General features: G+C 35.6%; 1 protein-coding gene and 1 long non-coding RNA gene across 2 annotated transcripts; both read left to right on the top strand.

The window, feature by feature from the left end:
• The first annotated feature begins 3,840 nt into the window (after window positions 1-3,840).
• On the top strand, window positions 3,841-12,114 carry LOC128207342 (uncharacterized). The gene is made up of 3 exons (XR_008256686.1): window positions 3,841-3,949; window positions 11,394-11,580; window positions 12,047-12,114. It is a non-coding gene; the product is annotated as an uncharacterized LOC128207342 (long non-coding RNA).
• Window positions 12,115-19,290: 7,176 nt separating this feature from the next.
• Window positions 19,291-20,646, top strand: LOC128208628 (uncharacterized). The gene has a single exon (XM_052912177.1). It carries the CDS (start codon window positions 19,291-19,293, stop codon window positions 20,644-20,646), a length of 1,356 nt encoding a protein of 451 aa, XP_052768137.1.
• Window positions 20,647-21,784: the final 1,138 nt, after the last annotated feature.

Here is a 21,784-nt window from a genome sequence, read left to right as displayed (position 1 = left end):
AAGACACTAGTAAGAGCAGTGGTTCCATTCCATGTTGTTGCTGCCTGGGCACGATCTTGACAGTTGCCATTGTAGCAGTACTTATGTTTGTCTACTTCGTCTATATTCGGAGTGACGTCATACATACCGGGCCCAGATTTCTCGAAACTTCTTAAGCTTAACTGGCATAAGTCGCTTATTTCAATTAGCCAAAATGCATACTGAAAATGGATTTTGATCAATGATGAATGGTTTATTCTGGTAATCATACAGAGTATTCCTACATAATTTCTTAAATATCTTGAAGAAGTAAATATAACACATTTTATGGAACAACGAAAATAGTGAGATTAGCTTAATCCTGTTATAAGGGACTTAAGAAGTTTTGAGAAATTGAGGCCGGGTGATTTATTAATGTATGATTGTTTCCTTTTCTGCAAAACTCCTGTATGTCATATTTATTTATGAATATACATAAATATATTAAAGCATTGAAATATAAATCATTTGCAAATGTTTAAGTTGGGGCAATTTTACGAAGAAATTTTGTATCATAGATTTGCTTAGATTCGGTGTGCAATTTTACGGTAAAGTGTGACACCGTTATAGCATCTGTTTTAAACTATCCATAATCTATTTTCTTTTGTTGCGTGTGTGTTCTATTTGTTGTGTGTGTGATGCTTATACGCTTGTGTGTCTTATTCATTGTCATTTGGGTCCTTGCCGTGTGCCTCTTAAAAGGGATTTGTTCCGACTAATGTGCTTGTCACTGTAGTTTTTATTGTATTATTGAAGTATGAAGAATTGAGTGTTAAACCTCGTACGCTTTGAGTAATATAAAATACAAGTACATGAAAAGTGCCTGTTTTCCAATAAATCTTCATATCTGTCAGCCTTGATGTTTAAACACACAAAAAACAAACAACCAACAACAGAAGACGTAAAATACCCGTACATACAATAGTTTAAATATGGTTAAAGTGTTACATTCAAGAGTCAATCAAAATTGACCAATCAAAGTTCGTTTTTCACCTTTCTCCTTTGGTTAGTGTTTTATAACAATATATATGGTACACATTGGGGTTCGAAATTAACTTCGACCTCATGCCTCGTCCAGTGGTGAGGGTAAATTCACCTCCTTCCTGTAGGACTTAAACCCCCTCGGATGATGCGTTGGGTCAAGCCATAAAACACACTGAGCAGGGGCACACCTTGTACAATCTAAAATCAACACGGTGACGAGTGAGTCAGCCAATCTCTTAAACAGTGATAACTGTAAGACAAGGGAAGTAGCCGCTGCGTAATGAAGTTGGTGACTGAACGCGTTATTCGTTTAAAACGGTTTTAAATGTCTGTCGCACACGTAGACAAAATGTACATGCGCTATTGTACATGTAGAAACACATAAACGGAGAAGTTTGAAATGAATTTAAATGTGTACCTGTATCTTATGTGATCATAAATCCATTTCCTCGTGCTGATGTATTTCTTTACTTGTACAATACTAACATAAATGGATAACATAGTGCACAAAATGTAGTCCACACGTACCCGTACCCGTACCGGTACAAGTAGAATTTTGCAACCTCACTATGTTATGGATGTAGCGGATCCGTGGTTAAGTAGAAACACACTTGACCTGATGCAGGGGTCGCTTGTTTGATTCCCCTCTGCATCACTATATATACTAATCTTCTTCCGGAGGACGTTAAATGGTGTCCCATGTGACAGTGCTATACATTGGAACCAGGGTAGCTCTAACCGGCGATACATTTTGTCTGTGAAATATGCTCTAAAAAGCTAATATGACTAACAATCTTATCAGAGCACTCGCCGGATGGGATTTTCCCGAGTGCGAGTATAATAAATGAACACAGTATATGGTTTATATGGTACACAGCTGTACACACTATTACGTTAACCAGTTAGTATGTAACGTTTTAAGTGGAATTTGCAAGCCATAACTAGATAACCTGTTAGCGCCTAAATCTGGAATGCATTTGTAGCTAAGTGGTAACACGAATCTAATTACGTTAGCCAGTTAGAATGTCACTTATTGAGCTGAATCCGCAAGCCATAACTAGATAACCTGTTATCCCCTAAATCTGGAATGCATTTATAGCTAAGTGATAACACGAATCTAGTTACGTTAGCCAGTTAGAATGTCACTTATTAAGGTGAATCCGCAAGCCATAACTAGTTAACCTGTTAGCGCCTTAATCTGGAATGCATTTATAGCTAAGTGCTCACACGAATCTAATTACGTTAGCCAGTTAGAATGTCACTTATTGAGTGGAATCCGCAAACCATAACTAGATAACCTGTTTATGTTATACAGCTCAACAGGGTAATAGGTGGCCGTTCTGGGCACTTCTAAGCCTGTTTGTAGTCTTACGATACATATCTTACCAAAAATGTATCGCGAATATTAACTAGATAGCTAGATAGTTATCGCGAAAATTAAAAAGTTAGCACGAAACAATCTTACGGCAAAAAGTATGCCATATAGGATTACAAGACCCGGTTTACAGTAAATGCTTTAGTTCATGGGTTTAATTTGGCCTTCACTAGTGGATATACGGAGGTTGTGGCTGAATTTAATTTCAAGATAACTTTATGTATGTCAATAAAGGTGACAAAATAATAGATTCATTTAAATAAACACAAAAATAAAAGCACTAAAATGCACCATAAAAGACGGGAAATAGTTTTTTATGAATATATATTTATAATTCGATTATAAGGGAATAGCAGGATAGTCAGATCATAGATCTGATGTACCGTGTGCGATTTGGCTTGAATTATTTATGAGGCATTTTCATTGTTTCCGCAAGGTACATGATGCTTTTCCGTAAATATGCTGACGATTGATATAATTAAACCGGGTCCGCATTATCAGTACAATAATTAATGTCAGCAGTCCAGACCACTAGGCCATGGAGGCTACTGACAAGAAGATTTGTCTCATGGACTATGGGTTAGCTCCAACTGATTCAGGACCAATACATAAATACAATACGTTGCTGTTTCGATGTCTTTATTAAATTGAAATTAGTCTGAAATCGGTATAGTTTTAAACAATTATTTGATACCATGATAAAACAGGTGATCCGTAGTGTTTATGTACATATGTACATTGAACTTACTTTTCCATTAAAATTGCTTTAAATACAGGTGGGTATTAATCATATTACCATCTTTCAAAACCAAGTTGATTTTATTAATAAGTAATATGACACAATTGCAATCAATGTTTGGGTAAATTTTATATAAACTATTTATTAAAATGTGCAAGGTGTGTATTTCAAACCCCTTGATTAGAAACTGCAATACTACAAGAGAAAACTTATTTCAAAATACGGTCAGATATTGCTGGTTTATTATCAAACATTGACAAAGAGATAACGTAAAAACAAAAGAAATATGGAGTTTAGGAAAATAGTACATAAATTTATTGCTTTAATAGTTGCTTTAAGTCTTTTATTTTAAGGTATGGTACCTTTTTAACTATTCTCAACGCGCATAAAAAAACAACGCAAAACGACAAAAACATTCTTGGGCATAAGGGTGTCTTTTTTAACTAAACTTTCAGTGGCATTTGAACAGAGTCCTGGGACTCAGAACCTTAACCGGGGGTGTAGCTAGACCTATATTCATTTGGATTCATATATTTGTTCGGGGGGGGGGAGGGGTCGGGGGCATACACCAGTAGTCTCTTTTGGTGAATACAGCTTTACATTAGTTAATCAAACTATTTATGAAATATTTGCAACGCTATTGCGAAACCCACGATTGGAAACGTTAATACTACCCGGATTGTCGTATTTCAAAATAAACGCAGCCATTTCCAAATATGTCGATATATAAATAGGCCAAGTTGTACGATGTGTTTATAGTTTAAAAACAAATATGGCGCTGAGGAGAGGAGTTTATATACTTTTAATCGTTGCTTTGAGCATTTTATTTGAAGGTAATTGTTCTGTTTTATTATCAGTATCGCGATTATAAATAATTTTCTTCATCGTTAATAACATATATACATATTGCTAATGTTTCACGTTAATAGAAAAAGTGCATTGAGACGGTTGTAAAAATAAAATTAAAGCTTTTTTATAGTGTGTTAAAGCAATGGATATGTATAAACCTAAAAATATTAATTATGAGTGGTATATTGGCACTAAATTGCTGGATTTTCTTGCAAAGAAAATATGTTTATTAATTCAAAATACCTCTTCATAAAAATGAATATTCAGTTATAATATTTTGTTCAATGTCTTATTACTTAAACAGTTGTCCATCCAAAAACGTTCAAAAATAGTATTCAAATACCCGTCATCTGGATATATGGTCTGGGATCGTTTAGTTACAGATCGATTTAGTCGTAAATTGAAATTATCTTAGTGTCAAAGTCTCATTATTTTGCAACATATTTGAGTGAATTGAGCTATAAGCAGTACTAAAAATGAACACAAATATGAAGACATTAAAATTAATCATGAAAAATGTTACAATTTGTGACGTTTATACAGATTTCAGTTTATTTGGAAAGGTAGATTGACTCTTTTTTATTTTGATGCATTATCATGTTTAATATAACCTATTTGACTCAAATGATGAAACACGCATATAATATGAGTATAGATAAAAAGATTTAAGCGAGATTTAGGTGTATACAGATAAAAAGATATAAGCGATATTTAGGTGTATACAGATAAAAATATATAAGCGATATTTAGGTGTATTTTAAACTTGGGAATTTGTGGCCACGTAGTTGTTTATTAAAAACAAATCAATAAATGATGACATTTTTATCATCTGTATCCAATCAAATGCTCTTTGTTTTGTTTTGTTCATTTAAGTGTAGTGAGTTAAACATGAAAAGGCATTTTTTGCATTAATCTTTCTTAGGTGCCTTTAAAGTTACGACTTTGACCCTTGATTGAAATGACCAACTGTTTTTCTGTGAATATTGCTCCTCTAATACTAATAATCGCGGCCATAAAAATAACTGCAGAGTCAAGGTGTTGACCACAGTAACCAGACTTAAACATTGATCTTAATGCCATAAATATTAAGTTTTCCTGATTGATTTAATAAATGATATCGATAAAAGTGTATTGGATATGAATATACGACTTACTTTGGCAAATAAACTCGTAACCTGTGGATGAACTGTTTGCTTACAAACTAAGGCCAAACAAAGTATAAATGTTTGTTTTTTGGTCAATTTGATTGGTGTTATTGAGGGAGACATTGAGCGCCTGTCTTATATGGCATTAGTGTAGTACAACAACAAAAATATAACCCTAACATATAACTTATCAGAGTTTTATTAAAAAAAGACTTTCTGAAAAAAATCTTACTCCCAAATAAGACAAACCACATATAATACAATTGTTTTAATATACCGTAATGGGTGAATATATACAACATTAAATCAATGGTTCTTATGAAGAACTTTTTTTTTTGAGAGAAAGGTGCAAATTCGCTGTATTTATACCTATGAGAAGATAGTTGTTCACTGTAAATATAATAGCACTCACCAGTCATTTAATGTTTGCACGTTTTCAGCTATTAAATACACGGTAACAATCTCAGTGTGTGTATACCACGTGATAAATTGCGTCATAAATGCTACTTCGGAAGGCAATATTTTGCTTCGATTGAAGACTTAAAACAATGCTAACTTTTCATTTTCTTTACTATTTAAAATGAAACATAGCGCAGTCTATGCTGCTTACGGAGCCCCGCCTTCGGTCTTTTACCAAATTTTGATTGCGAGTTTAGTTTCTTATAACACTTCGACAATCCTTTTCACGATACGGCCGTCTGATGGAGCACTGTCAAAACATTGCTATGGAAACAGGTTTGTCGAAGTGTTTGATGAAACTAATCAACTTATCAAACTCCGGTTATAAAACAAAGGTAGGGCTCTTTCAGCGGCATAGACTGACCTTTGTTTCACTTAAAATGGTGTAGTAAGCGAAAAGTTATCTTTGATTTAAGTCTTTATTTTAAGCAAAATATTGCCTTCCGACGTAGCATATATGACGTTATTTATCACGTGCTATACACACACTGAATCTTGTTATCAGTTATTCATAGTGTCCATTAACTTTGGAAACTAAAGTTTGAAACAGTTTTGAATATTGAAAATTTGGGCATATGCTGTTTTAATGGTAGTTAATTCCAGCTTACCTTGTGTCTTTAAAACATTTTCACTTTGAAATCTGTCAACATTTTGTATTGTCGATTTCCAATGCAGTTAACATATAAACGGCGTCCGAACTGTCATTGGTGTCCATGAACTTTCGGATAACCTTTGGCCAGCCCAACTGCGTTCATATCCCCGATAATGACATCCATCCCGCAATTTATTACTTATATTTACACTAATACTTCATTATTTCATTCAAGATTTAAAAAAATAAATATTTCATTTCATTTAAGAAAACCTCACCCATTCTGTAAATAGAACGACCTGACTGTAACCGGATACATATTATCAATTGACGTCACAATAACGTGGGGAAAATATCAACCATTGGTCTTCGCCTTAAAACATAGAAATGAAACACAAATGACAACATTTCATTTAACGTATCATAAAATACCACTTTGTTAAATGTTGATTTATTTTTACGGGACTTGCTGACACAATACAAACAATAACAAGATCAATGATTTTCCTGTTTATTGTTAAGCGATGACTCGCGATCCGAACATATCCGAAGATGTTGCGTTCATCGGATGAAAACCGCAATTGCCGAAAGGCAGTTATTAAAGGAATGGAAGTTGAGGTGCAAATATGATATAAACGGCTTCAGAACTGTCAGTGGTGTCCATAAACTTTTGGATAACCCTGGTGTGTGTGTCTTACCAACGGCTTCCAAGACTCAGAACCGGAAGGCGGATACAGAACGAACACAATCCCGTGAATAAAGAACATACTAACGCCTTTTTACTAACCGTTTACAATACTTCCGACAGTTAGCGAGGTCGAGTGTCGCGGCGGGCGTGGTGGCGGAAGCAGAAGTGGCTCGAGGGCGAGGGGATACAGGGGTGGAGGAGGCGCTGGGGGCGGAACTTTAGCCTGGTACTGGTACCTCGTCATATTTGGGGGCGTGGCTATCATAGGGGCTGTGGGCTATTTTATTTTGAAGTTCTGCCTCCGCAGATGATCCGGATGAGGCATGCTTTAAGCCCAACGTAACTTATAAATCCCCTTGTACTTGAAAAGTGTTAATCTACAAGATTTAAATGAGTTCAACCATGATAACCATGCCGCTGCATAGTCTTTGAAGAATAGTGTTCCTTGTTTTAATGTGCGATTATACCAAACTGTAACTGAAGCCAAACTACCTCGTTTTATCACCAGGAGGTGATACACAACGGACGGACAGACAAACATTCAACATATAGTTTAATGTATTTAAGTGTATTTCATTTGGATGCATATTCGGTATAATTTATATTGTTTTATTAAAAAACTGGACAGTATACTTGTATACTGCTACTTCTTCATATTTTATACAGTTGCCATTAGTTATACGTTATCCATGACTTTAGTCTAGTCATTGTAATGAGTTGATGCTATTTGGGTTTAATCGTCCTTAAAGCTGCACTCTCACAGATTGAACGTTTTGACAACTTATTTTATTTTTTTGTCTTAAAACGAGCCAATTTTTGCGAAAATCCATGGACACCAGTTACATAAGACTGCTTACTGCTGAAAAAAATAGATCGCAGATTTTTATATTTAAGTTTAAAAATTGATGTTTTATGCATTTTCCTTAAACCGTTTGTAACGGTTTAAGCCATAAAACATTAATTTTCGAACAATATGAAAATATAAAAATCTGCGATCTGATCTTTGTCAGCAATCTTATATCATTGGTTTGCAGATATTTACGCAAAAATGTTCTTTCCAAGACAAAAAAAAGTTGTAAAAATGGTATATCTGTGAGAGTGCAGGGACTCGGTCGTGTTTTTGGACAAACCATTAGTTTCCCGGTAATGCAATTGAAAACACTTATTTTATCATTATTTTACTCTTTGATATCGAAATAACAGAAAAAAATAAAGTTTAAAAAAAGTTTTAGTGGGGTGCGCCGGAACAGTCAAGGAACAATATGAAAACTGATAACAAAAATTCACGCACACACTAACTCATATAAAAACTCAAGGATAAATTAACTATTAAGCCTTTTGCTGAATCGCGTGACTAATGCCTATAAAATTGTGAACTTCAAAGAAATTCTTTGAGCATATATCAACATTTGTTGAAGGGTTCATGCCGTCAGTATAATAGTTTCATCTCTCCTAATGATTAGCCACACTTAAGTTCGTTATACAAAGAAAAAGTGCATTTTTTACAAAAACTTGAGCGATTCCCTTTAAACTTGGTGATTATTATGAAATGACAATGATTACGTCGTTCTTTAAGAGCTCATCAGCTTCTGTTAACAAGTTAATGTTTAGATATGCCTTTAACAAATCAGTTTCCATTTTAAAGGCAAAATCTGGCAACGATCGACCGACAGCACTTTAAATGTCTACTATTTGTATTCGCTTGCCCATTACGTTACATATTCGATTTTTATCTATATTATACTACACCCTACTCGCTATCCAACTTAGACATATTATTATTTTTTTGAAATACGTTTGTTATGCGTACATTAAAATACACGTACCTCCTTTTGATTTCTATTTATATTCGTTATACGTACATTGAAATACATGTACCTCCTTTTGATTTCTATTTATATTCGTTATACGTACATTAAAATGCATGTACCTTCTTTTGATTTCTATTTATATTCGTTATACGTACATTAAAACACATGTACCTCCTTTTGATTTCTATTTATATTCGTTATACGTACACTAAAATGCATGTACCTCCTTTTGATTTCTATTTGTATTCGTTATAAGTACATTAAAATGCATGTACCTCCTTTTGATTTCTATTTATATTTGTTATACGTACATTAAAACACATATACCTCCTTTTGATTTCTATTTATATTCGTTATACGTACATTAAAATACATGTACCTCCTTTTGATTTCTATTTATATTCGTTATTCCTTGTGTTATTGTGTACTTATTTTCTTACATTAGAACCGTAGGTTAAAAACGTCATGTTTATTGCAAGTCACATGAATATGCATTTTATTTCCTCAGACATATGTAACTATAATATTTATATGTAATAAACGTTGCTATCTAAATGGTAGTTTTCACTTTTCTTACGAAAGTTAACATAGAGTGACATATATACACTATGGACATATTAACTAACAAAGCAGCCTGTATAATATATCTTGATAACATCAATTGTCGGAATTACCACTAGTTCGACAGCAAAACAAAGTAGTATATTTTCTCTTGGGCTAACAAAAATCCTTAAAGTACTAGCCCTAAATGTTAGTGAAAAAAATCCTTATTTCACTTTTGTACCAGCCAAAACCCTAATGTTAATATGCTGGTTAATACTTTCACTGTGGTTGACTTACAATCCGACCTAAACCGCTTATATCAAGGTGATGGTTCCCAATATCCAATGGTGATCGTTGTTTATAAATACAATTTGCGACTGAGATCACAAAGCAAAATTTATTTGATTCTTAAACTTTCGGAGAAAAGTCATCCTTTTTCTCAACAGGTGGATATGGTGATATTCATTTTGATGATATTAAATGCCAAGGAATTAATAAGTGCCACCTCAAAATTGCACCAAGATTTAAGGCTAAGTCAAATAGACAAACGCATCGGAGCTGCAAGGTGTATTTCTAAAAAAAGGTTGAATTTGATCAAATGTCAATTGAATTTAGAAATGGCCACAACATTGCAAACACAAACCCTTCTCTGCTATTGTTTTACATTTTTCAATTACTTCAGTGACACATTGTGAACTCTCCAGTGACTTATCGTGACATTGTTTTAAATATGACTTTCATCTTTCATATTTTCTAAGACATATTTTGTACCTGTATATATATGTTACAGTTAGTTTTGTTAATGTGTTCTCTTGATGCATGTTTGGTGGGGCGCTCTAAAATAATGTATCCTCATATCAAAACATGAGGTAACCTAAAACCAAACCATAAGGTAGCCTTACACCAAATCATAAGGAAACCTCATACCAAACCAAAAGGTAGCCTTATTTACCTCAAGGTTACCGCAAGACAACACCAATATCAACCAGATACATACATCAGCAACACAAGAGTTACAGACATTCATTGTAACCACTCGCGTTAAACAGAACCACCCAGCCATCTCCTTCCATTGCGGAACCCAGTTGATAATCGTTTAAATATTGGACATCGTGTAAATGTGTGTCGACATCCTGTATGTAAGAAATGAATTGCGGGTTTGATGTCATTATCAGGGTAAGAACCTTTCAGTAATCCTTTCTTACACATTCTGTAAATGGAACGACCCGATTGTAACCGGAAACATTTTATCAAATGACGTCACAATAACGCTGGAAAAATAAAAAATCAACCACTTAAAATAACTTTTAAACGTAAAATTAAAACACTTATGACAACAATACATGTAACATATTGTAAATGAACACTTTCTTAAAAAAATCAGGACTTGCTGAGACAATACAAACAATAAAAAGATGAACAATTTTCATGTATATAGAGAATTCTAGGTTAGTGCCGTGGATGGAGGAAGTTTATCTCTGGCAAGGTGCAGGAATTTATCATGTGAGCCGAAGGCGAACCCGATAAAATCCATAGCCGAGCCAAATAAACTTTCTCCATCCACGGCACCATGTATTCTATTTATCATGTTACGTTGTTTTATTAATTGATTAAGTATCTTTAAAAGTAATAGGGGCAACTATTTTTTTCCCTGTTGACGTCATGACACTCGGTATCCATGTTTAAATCGCCCACAAAATAGTTCTCAAAAATGTTCAACTATTTTTCAATACGTTTATATTCAAAGTCATTGCAGTTTAATACGTCAAGATCGATTCAAACCATAAAAAAAACTTTGAAAATGTCTCCAAACATTATCTGATGATGTAACAATTATTCTGCAAGTCACAGAGTATAATACACAGGTCATATTCAAGATCACGAGTGTATACAAACAACGCCACAAGCTTAATGGATTTAATTCATGTTGATAGTGTTGGATGTTCAGAACTGCACCGGCAAAGAGATCATTCATTTCTGTTGTAAGTGAGATTTTGTCATACACCACAGAAATGGTAAAACTATCGACGAGTATCGTTGAATGCTGTTTCACAGTTTCCAGCATTTGCGGGTGGGGTAAGATTTTCACATCACATGTACATGGCGAGTGATTGTTGTGTTCGATTGGTGGCGGTCTATTGATAAGATGCTGGAACAGTATAAATTTGTGCTTTGCCTCTGAAATTGCAGAATATAGAAAAGAAGTTCGTTTTCGCGGTCACATCACCACATGACCACCTTGCTATTGGACCGATTTGTATGCAAGTGACAGGGAATGCAATGAATTGCGATCCGAACATATCCAAAGATGTTGCGTTCATCGGATGGTAACCGCATTTGCCGAAAGGCAGTTCATTGAAGGAATGGAAGTTGAGGTGTAAATATTTGTCCTTGAAGTTTTTCCTTTGGTAGTTATGCCTTTGGTAATTGGAATTTAACTGATAATTTTCCGTATTAAAAACTGCATGTGTTTGCAGTGAAAATATACCACTTCGTAATATTAATGTTTCAGAAATCTGGTCCGTTAGTTTTAAGCATATGACTATTGTATCCAACCAAATAATTTGAAACTCTAATTAATAAATATTTTCATTTTAGAAACACGATTATCATTATCAAATAAGGAAACTTGGAACTCCCGAACATAGTAAAAACAATTAAATAACAATTATATCAAACTGTACGATTGTTAAAAATCACCCTAGACTATCATCTTGCTACCATAATGCTAGGATGAGAGTGGTTCAGTTTATTGTATGCCAAATAATTGTTAATTAACCATATATGTAGATAAACTACCCTCTTTTCAAGATCCAGTATTATTACTTTTTTTCTATTTTCAGTGAGTGATGTCCAGTGTCGCGGAGCGCGTGGTGGAGTGAAGGGCGGATCAAAAAAGACAAATGTGGTGGGTGGAACTGCGGAGGGGGTCGGGGGGGGGGAGGTGGCGGTTACATGTGGTACAGGTTCCTGGGGATAGTTGGCGTCCTGCTGGCATTGCTGGCGCTTGTTTACATCGGGGAAGCTTGTGGTTGAAAAGTTTGTTTTATGTAGCTGAACATCAAAAATATCATCGACATATCTGTTGATATTCAAAACCATCTGGCATTCTAACATTCTGGTATCTGCAGCAACGTTTGACAGACCAATAGTTTATCAGGTTGCGCATAGATGCCGTGGTTGTGATAAGCTCCTAATCTGCTTGCTCTCGACCTATACATGCCATGAACGAACTATATTGAATTCGGATAGTGAATAACATTGAATTCGGTTAGTGAACATCATTGTAATCGGTTTGTGAATAACATTGGAATCGGTTAGTTAATATCATTGGAATCGGTTAGTATATGTCATTGTAATCGGTTCGTTCATAACATTATAATCGGTTAATAAATATCATTGCAATCGGTTAGTGATAACCTTGTAATCGGTTAGTTAATATTATTGGAATCGGTTATTATATGTCATTGTTATCGGTTCGTTCATAACATTATAATCGGTTAATAAATATCATTGCAATCGGTTAGTGATAACCTTGTAATCGGTTAGTTAATATCATTGGAATCGGTTAGTATATGTCATTGTAATCGGTTCGTTCATAACATTATAATCGGTTAATAAATATCATTGCACTCGGTTAGTGATAACCGGTTGGTTGAGCTTACACCAATGTAATCAGAGCAAACGTAGGTCCATCGTTATTCTCGCCTTAACACTTTGAGAATTGCGATGTGTTGAAGTAGTGTATGCAAGGTGTTATTGTATAGTTCACATACAGGTTGTGATTCTTCATCACGGCAGTTTGAGGTACTGTCTCCTCCAGAAACATAATCAACACATGAATTTTTCTATTTACCATGTGCCAATTATATATACTGTGATAATCGTTGTGGTCAGCTGCTTAAGTTCACGACATGATTACTATGTGAAATGTCAACTTAATAGGTTTGTCGGACTTAGTCTTCCTCCGCTTGAAGACAGGCTATCAGATTCAAAGGGTTTTGCAGGGTTGCCTTGACCATGCATGTATGTCTTCTTACTTGTTTCTAATTAAAAATAAAATGAAACAAACCAATCTTGCTAAAAGTTGAAGTCTACTTGTTAATTAAATGGTTGATATAAATAATGATGAAAAAACAAAATAAACAAACAATAGTACATGTAGTATCACCCCTGTTCCGTAAGGTATAAGGATATATTACTTTTAGTACCAATAGAAGAACGGGCTGAACGTCAACGCTCGTCTTTTCCTGTTATCAGTCAAACAAAATATTAAACCCAATTAGTATTCAAGTCAAAGCTCTACCTCGGCTTAACGTTGACCCTGTTGGCTGTACTGTTTCTGTGAAACCTGTCACCGCTATTAATGAAGTGTATCGGTGCCGAAATGTTATCCATCATTCTCCTTATCCTCAATATCCTTAAGTTCACACGGTTTTCATAACCACGGATACGATTCTGCAGTGTTAAAACGGCATACTCGGTGATATTAGTTACTGAATATAACTGTTAACTGCCCGAACAGGACATTCTCAGTATAAGTTTTAACTTTCATGTATCATCCATATCTTACCCTTCCTTCATCTTGGGAAACTTTATTTTAAAATAATTCACATTTTTTTGGTATGACAAAATGAAGTGTGGCAAGTCATTAGGTGTTAAAACTAAGATACTAAAAGCAGGAACCCTTTAGCAAATGTTGCTCAAATATCGATTTAGAAGACCACAATTTTCCTTCTGAAAATTACTAGTTGTGATGTTTGATCAATATGTCAAACTATCGATCACATTTAAGAAAAACTTCGAGGTCTTTTGGTTCAGCTTTTTTTCGTAACTTTACCTGCGAAAGTTCGCACCCCACTTGAACCAAATATTTTTATTCTAAAACTATATTTTACTCTCCAATTTCCATGTCATAGCGATAAAATAAGTATTTTCAGATGCAATACCGGGTAAACTATTTAAAATTAATTCTTCTGAGTTGAGAAATGCAAATCATTAAATATTCAGAAAATAAAGTGATATCCAAAGTTTGTATTAATTAAAGACATTGGTATACACTAGACTTTACTCCACAATTATAAAAAGTGTCGAAATATTTGATGTCCTAATTTTTACGTGATTATAGTGTTTGTCAATCGAAGTTCAACTTTGTTATCTTTTTTAATCGGGTTCTACGTCGTTGATAGACGTAATTTTGCCTGTATCAGTACATCCAGCACATGTATAGATAAAGCTTTAGGTCATCACACAATAACTTACAATATTTATCTATGTTAAAACTTAGTCACTAACTATGCATGTATGCGTTCGAACGTAGCAATATAGCAAAGACTGCTTACTATTATTTCAGGCATCGTGTTTTAGGTAGCTAAACCGAACAAGCGAACATCCACCTTTAAACTTTAAAGGCTACTAATTTAGAACAATTGGTCAAAACGATTGAATTCATGTAATCTCGGTCATGTTTGGTTATTGGTTTTTAAAAAACTAAATCGGGTATGGGTAATCTCAATTAAAACTCTTTGGACTTATGCCAACCCTTAAAACAAGAAGAGAAATTGAAATGTGACGACAGATTGTAAACAAACTAAAGGGAGGCTTGATAGGGAGTGGCAATTTAGATTTGAATATTGAGTTATTGTTAAACTGAAAAGCCATGTGTACTTTATGAAAACACAATGCGGCGTTATCTTTTGTTAGAGAAACCAGGTTGCGGTATTGTTACAGCTTAACGTCGTCGCCATGGTAAATATTTTGTCTTGGCTAAGAGTTATTTTAATGAAAGCTGCTATTGTTGTAAGCATAGACAATACGCACCTGTACAGCATATCTATGCTTTAACTTATATTGAGTTATGACTCTTATTTGTCTGGATTACCCATGCTTCAATTGAATCTGAATGAAAAATGGAACAATTTCAATTTTAAAATAAACAAGATGAACAAGTTGCGCCTCAATACGAATTTGACTATGTCTTCACGGGTCTTATTCTGTATGGTTTACTGTATCTTTTATAATTTGATGTTTAATCTTAAAAGATTAAATTGTGTACCATGGGTTGTACTTCACAGAAAATCGGTTAACACTATCAATAAAAACTTAACATATTACATATCGGTCATTTCGCACTTTTACAGAGAGTATACACATCTAAATTGATAATACCTGATAGATGAACTAGAAGAAGGGGAACCACATTGTAGGTCATTAAAGGAACATCTTTGTCTAAGATGTATGGAATGAAATTCCTGTGGTCTCCACTTCTCAAGCATTTATTAAATCATGACCTGTCACAAATCTGCCACTGACAAGGCAAGACAATAAAAGGAGTGTCGGGTGCAAAATGTAGTGTGCGACGGCACACTGAAAACAATAATATCTTTTTTATCACCTTTTTATTTGATTTCATATCGAGCTACTTGACTGTGTTATTATCTAGGACCTTGTAGTTGTAGTTAAGTGATGACATAATTTTTAAGCTATAATTTTGACAAAATGTTTAGTACTGTTAACACAACATTCGCGAATTATTAAGACTTTGTTTAAAGAGCGTTTCCACTATTTTGGATTGTAAGTTTTTATAAAATATTCTTAGATTTTACTGACACGGATATGATAATTATGTGTGAACTTTGACACAGACATTAACTGTTATTAATTTGATCTGATATGCGGAGGTTATCAAAGCTTTGCTGTAGTAAACTTATTTTCCTGGGGTATGTTGTCAATTGATTAATATTTTGTGTCATCAATTAACGATGTTATATGTTATAAGTGCCTTATGTTTGACGTTGTTTTTGTAATGTCAAGCATATAACAATAAAACTTTTCAAAAGAATGATATCAGACTTTTTGGCTCCTCATTGTGCAATACACAGCTATTTTTTGTGCCTTTTATTAATTTCATTGTTAATGTTTAGACTTCTAAGCTTCACCATTTACATTCCGTTATTGTCCCGATTGTGCCTTTAAATAATGCCATAGTTAATGTTAAGATTACTGGGCTTCTCCCTGAACATTTCATTACTGTCCCGATTGTGCCTTTAAATAATGTCATAGTTAATGTTAAGATTACTGGGCTTCTCCCTGTACATTTCATTACTGTCCCGATTGTGCCTTTAAATAATGCCATAGTTAATGTTAAGATTACTGGGCTTCTCCCTGCACATTTCATTACTGTCCCGATTGTGCCTATAAATAATGCCATAGTTAATGTTTAGACTACTGGGCTTCTCCCTGTACATTTCATTACTGTCCCGATTGTGCCGTTAAATAATGCCATAGTTAATGTTAAGATTACTGGGCTTCTCCCTGAACATTTCATTACTGTCCCGTTTGTGCCTTTAAATAATGTCATAGTTAATGTTAAGACTACTGGGCTTCTCACTGTACATTCCATTACTGCCCCAGTTGTGCCTTTAAAACAATGCAAAAGTTGATGTTTAGACCACTGGTCTTCTCTCTGTACATTCAATTACTGTCCTGGCTGTGCCTTTAAACAATGCCATAGTTGATGTTAAGACCACTTGGCGTCTCCCTGTACATTCCATTCCTGTCCCGGTTGTGCCTTTAAACAATGGCATAGTCAATGTTTAGACTACTAGGCTTCTGCCTGTTTATTCCATTAAACTACTAAACTGAGACCACTAGTCCTTTCTCTGTACATTCCATTACTGTCATGGTTGTCCCTTTAAACAGTCATAATTAATGTTTAAACTCTCTGTACATTTCATTACCGTCCCGGATGGGTCTAAACCATGTCATAGTTAATGTTTAGACGACTGGGCTTCTCCCTGTACATTCCATTACTGTCACGGTTGTGCCTTAACATTTAAACATTCAAACATTTAACAAATATGTAAAGCTTTGCCTGAGTTGAGCGCTCCTGACGTTATAAAGCGTTGCCTGAGTTGAGCGCTCCTGACTTTGTAAAGCTCTGCATGAGTTGAGCGGTTTGGAATTGTTTGTCGTGAATATGTTAAGTTTTTCTGAGTTGAGCGGGTGTGTCTATGTTTAGCTTTGTTTTAGTTAAGCGGGTGTGACTTTGTTTGGCTTTGTCCAAGTTGAGCAGGAATGACTATTGTAGGCTTGTCTAAGTTGAGCGGGTGTGACTATGGTAGGCTTTGTCTCAGTGGAGCGGTCCTGACTTTGTTAGGCTTTGTTTGAGTGGAGAGGTTGCGACTATGTTTGGCTTTGTCCAAGTTGAGCGGGTGTAACTATGGTAGGCTTTGTCTCAGTGGAGCGGGTGTGACTTTGTTATGCTTTGTTTGAGTGGAGGGGTTGCGACTATGTTTGGCTTTGTCCAAGTTGAGCGAGTGTGACAATGGTAAGGTGTGGTAGGCTTTGTCCAATGTGAGCGAGTGTGACTATGTTAGGCGTTGTCTGAGTTCAGTTGGAATGACTCTGTAATTCTGGATATGAGTTGAGATGGTGTGACTATGTTAGAGGGTGTCTAAACTTAGCGGGTGTGACTATAGTAGGTTTTGTCTTAGTTGAGCGGGTGTGAATATGTTAGGGTTTGACTGAGTTCAGCGGTTGTGACTATAAAAGGCTTTTTTCTCCCACCTCAGGGGCGAAGATAAAATGACCGTATGAAACTTTTTTAATGGTCACTACATTGTATTTACCTCCCTTGTTGAAGACTGTCGTCTGTAGCACCATGGAAACCTTGTCTTGTGGCAATCTTTAGAACGCTTATCAATTATTTCTCGCTTCAAGTGTCACCATAAAACAGTTTTCATGCACCTTTCAAGAAATAATGCTTCACTCTTCTTAGAACTTTTAAAGACAGATTTGACTATTAGCATAATCTGAATCACTGCGTGCATACCCATGAAAACCACGAAATATCGCATATCCATACGCAATTATTTTCAATAAGCACAAAAGAGTTTCAGCAAAAAATACTTATACTTACTTTTGTTTTACTGAGGTGGGAGATAAAGCATCTACCATAGCCGCTCGTGTAAGATAGGTTCTTCCCCACCCTCGCGCAGGGGGTTTCGGGGAAACTCGGTTAACCTCGTTTCCCCAAAACACCCTACGCTCTGGTCGAAATGAACCTCTCTTACACTCTCTGCCATGGAAGAGACTTATAGTCTCAGTGGAGAGGTTCTATCTTTGTCTAGTTTTGTGTGAGTTTAACGGATATGACAATGTTAGGTTTTGTTTGAGTTTAGCGGGTTTGACTATGTTATGCCTGGTCTGAGTTCAGCTGGAGTGACTATGTAATTCTTGATATGAGTTGATATGGTGTGACTATGTTAGAGTTGTCTTAACCTAGCGGGTGTGACTATTTAAGTCTTTGTCTGAGTTGAGCGGTGTTGTCTATGTTAGGTTTTGTGTGAGTTGAGCGGCTGTGACTATGTTATTTTTTGCCTGAGTTAAGCGGGTTCGACTATGTTAGGTTTTGTCTGAGTTGAGCGGGTGTGACTGCGTTATATTTCGTCCAAGATGAGCGTGCGTGACTATGGGGTAATGCTATGATTTGTATGAGTTGGGCGGGTCTTAATGTGTAAATCTTTTTCAGAGTTGAGTTTTGTTAAGTTAACCGTATTTGTAAATGTTAGTCTTTGTGCGAGCTAAGCAGTATTGACTAAATAAGAACATGTCTGTGTTGAGCGTCTGTTTCTTTGTTTGGCTTTCTCTGAGTTGAGCGGTTTGTGACCTCGTCAGACTTTGTCTGAGTTAAGCGGCTGTGATTTTGTTAAACTTCGGCTGAATAAGGCAGGCGTGATTTCAAAAGTCGTAATCTGAGTTCAGCGAGTCTGACTATATAAGGCGCTGTCAAAGTTGAGCGGGTGTGACTATAATAGGCGTTGTCTGAGTTGAGAGAGTCTGACTATATTAGGCGTTGTCTGAGTTGAGCGGATAGGATTTGATGAGCTGTATGTCTTGTTAAGAAAACAAAACAAGATTAAAACTAATACTTTAAATAAATCAGTCATATACATGCAATATTTTCATTAGACAGATTAGAAGCGAAAGTGGAATTGAATGGGTTATTCTAAGATTTGTTTTATATTACTTGTAGAAACATAATTCGTTTCATGAAAGAATTATAACCATTGTTTCTTATTTAAAGATGGAGAACCCGCCCGACTTTTACCGGATCATGTCTCTCCGCCTGTCCAGGGCGCTAAGCGACATTGGCGTCAACAGTTGGATGGTGAGGAGAAGAAGGAGAACTTTTCTCATGTTAGAGGCGGACAATACGATCAATCGTAAACTACAAGGACATGATGTTACCATATTCTATTTCGGGAGTCAGTCAGAGGGAACAACAACACCGGGACTAAACTCCGATATTGACATATTATTCTGCTATAACGACACCAACATCATGTCATCCTGGTCTGAATGGGAAGCCGGGAGGAAAAACATGCTGATGGTGAAGGAGGAAACGTGCTCTCCACAACATTACCTTCTACAGGTGATTAGACCAGACTCCCCTGAATCTGTCATACATTCAAGTGATGTATTCCATGTAGTTGACACTAAAGGCCGTGTATTATATGTCAACACAAAACTCGGAATTGTAGCCGAAAATCTGTCAAAAGAACATAACTTGCCTCACTACTCCAGTGGCCCATCTCATAGCCTTTTCAAAATGTATGACTTTGTGTTCGCGTATTGGTGTAGGTCATTTCCGCTAGAATGTCACGCGTGGTTCAAACGACCGAGGCCCGGCCACTGGCCGACACCGGAAGTGCTGAGAGACGTAAGGGAGTGTGGGTGTTTTCTTGTTCCTGATGGACACTTTGACAGCTATTACAGATATGCTGAATGGAGAATTTCACCTAGTCTCATTGAGAGAACACTGATGTTTAGCATGAAAACAGTACAGCTTAAATGTTATGTGGTTCTGAAGATTCTAAAATCACACGTCATTAACCCATTTTTATATAATGAAGGTAAGCTGACAAGTTTTCACTGCAAAACTGCCCTGCTTTTCGCCGCGGAAAGGTTGCCTCCCAGAATGTGGAGAGAACATCGCCTGATGGAATGTATTGTGTATTGTTTGAAACTGTTGCTAGGGTGGACGAATACCGGTATGTGTCCGCACTATATTGTAGCAGGCGTGAATTTTTTTGATGGAAAATTTACAAGCCGGCAGTTAGCAAATCTTTCTAAGATCCTTTCAAGTATCATTGACACTCACTTAATAGTACTCGCGTGCATACAAGCAGACGACTTAGGCAACCGGATGTTCAGCACAAATATCAGAACTATTCACTCCAGTGATGCGTGTTACATATCGACAAACAATAGTTTATGTAGGTGGCTAAGTGTCTTTGCCCACCGTACAATAAAAAGGCATTTTCAGATAATTCTGTCTAAGACGTCTGATTTGATGCCTGAATATATGATTTCATATTTATGCATATATCTTAAAACAGTACGTACATATATTCATGTGCTGCCGTTCAAATTTAACTAGTGTTTCATACCTGGAATTTATCTAATTAATAAAATATCGATATCAGGGGCGTACCTGGACGTTTTTTAAAGGTACGCCAATTTTAAAGGCCCGTGCCCCCCCCCCTCACCCAGTTGCCCGGCACATGAACCTTAAAACACATATCTTAAATTTTAAATTGATTCCTTAAAGGGACAAGGCAGCAGATGATATAATTAAAAGAAAAAAATGACAGGAACCTGAATCAAAAATTAATTGATATCGTTGAGTACAAAATGCATTGAATCTTACGTTCTGCCGTATCGTTTCAATTGTATATTTCGCAGTATTTGCTTATTTTTCAATTCAAGTTTACTGAGTTTGTCTACCACGTAAATGCTATTAAATTTAAAAATAGAGTATGTATATGTATCTATACTAATCACGTCAGTTTCACAAGCTAGTTATACACACCATAAACTTTGAAAACTAAATTGCGCCAGTTTAAACGGGTAAACCCAGCTGAGACAGTAACTTTCAATAATCATGTAAAATCCTTTATAATCGGCCTCATACTATCTCGTTTTGACCACTCTAGGCTTGTTTTGAGGAAATACTGAGTTTTCTGATTTTGGGACCATCTGGTGTCTAGTCCCTTTAATACCATTCAAAAGCATTTTAGCAAAACTTATGGGTCTTGTTCAAATAGGGCTTAATGTCATAGTGAGTATAAAGTAACCAATAATACAACGGATATAAAAAATGAAAAATATGTCACAGACAAAAACCTATTGAACCTATAGGGATAAATATCGTTAGCCATTTAAGTAATTGCCAACATAAGTGTTTACGCACAACAAGGCTATGACAACATGTCGCTCGAGTTTTTGTGGAAAGCCGTACAAGATAACTCTGCAGCGGTCGTCTTTAAGCAACATGAAATATCCCCCAATAAACGCTGCCTTTGACATATCTTCAGGATCATGTCCCTCTAAACTGGGTATTTGTTAAATCCTTGGCTACTGGGCTTGTCCCTGTTGTATCATTTTTCAAAATGTCGCTGCGATAAAATAAGTGTACAAAGCGTGACCAAGCCCCTAGCGTTTTGAAAGGTCCAAGATAATGAATTGAAGTAAAGATATCTTGCAATAATTTAATACGAAGCTTTTTATCAAAATCA

Source organism: Mya arenaria, chromosome 11 (genome assembly GCF_026914265.1).
Source record: "Mya arenaria isolate MELC-2E11 chromosome 11, ASM2691426v1".
NCBI lineage: Eukaryota > Metazoa > Mollusca > Bivalvia > Myida > Myidae > Mya > Mya arenaria.
The sequence above is the reverse complement of the archived record's forward strand: the minus strand, read 5'-3'. Positions and strand labels throughout refer to the sequence as shown.

Excerpts from the sequence above, each read along its gene's own strand:
- LOC128208628 (XM_052912177.1), top strand. The coding sequence starts at position 19,291 with ATGGAGAACCCGCCCGACTTTTACCGGATCATGTCTCTCCGCCTGTCC.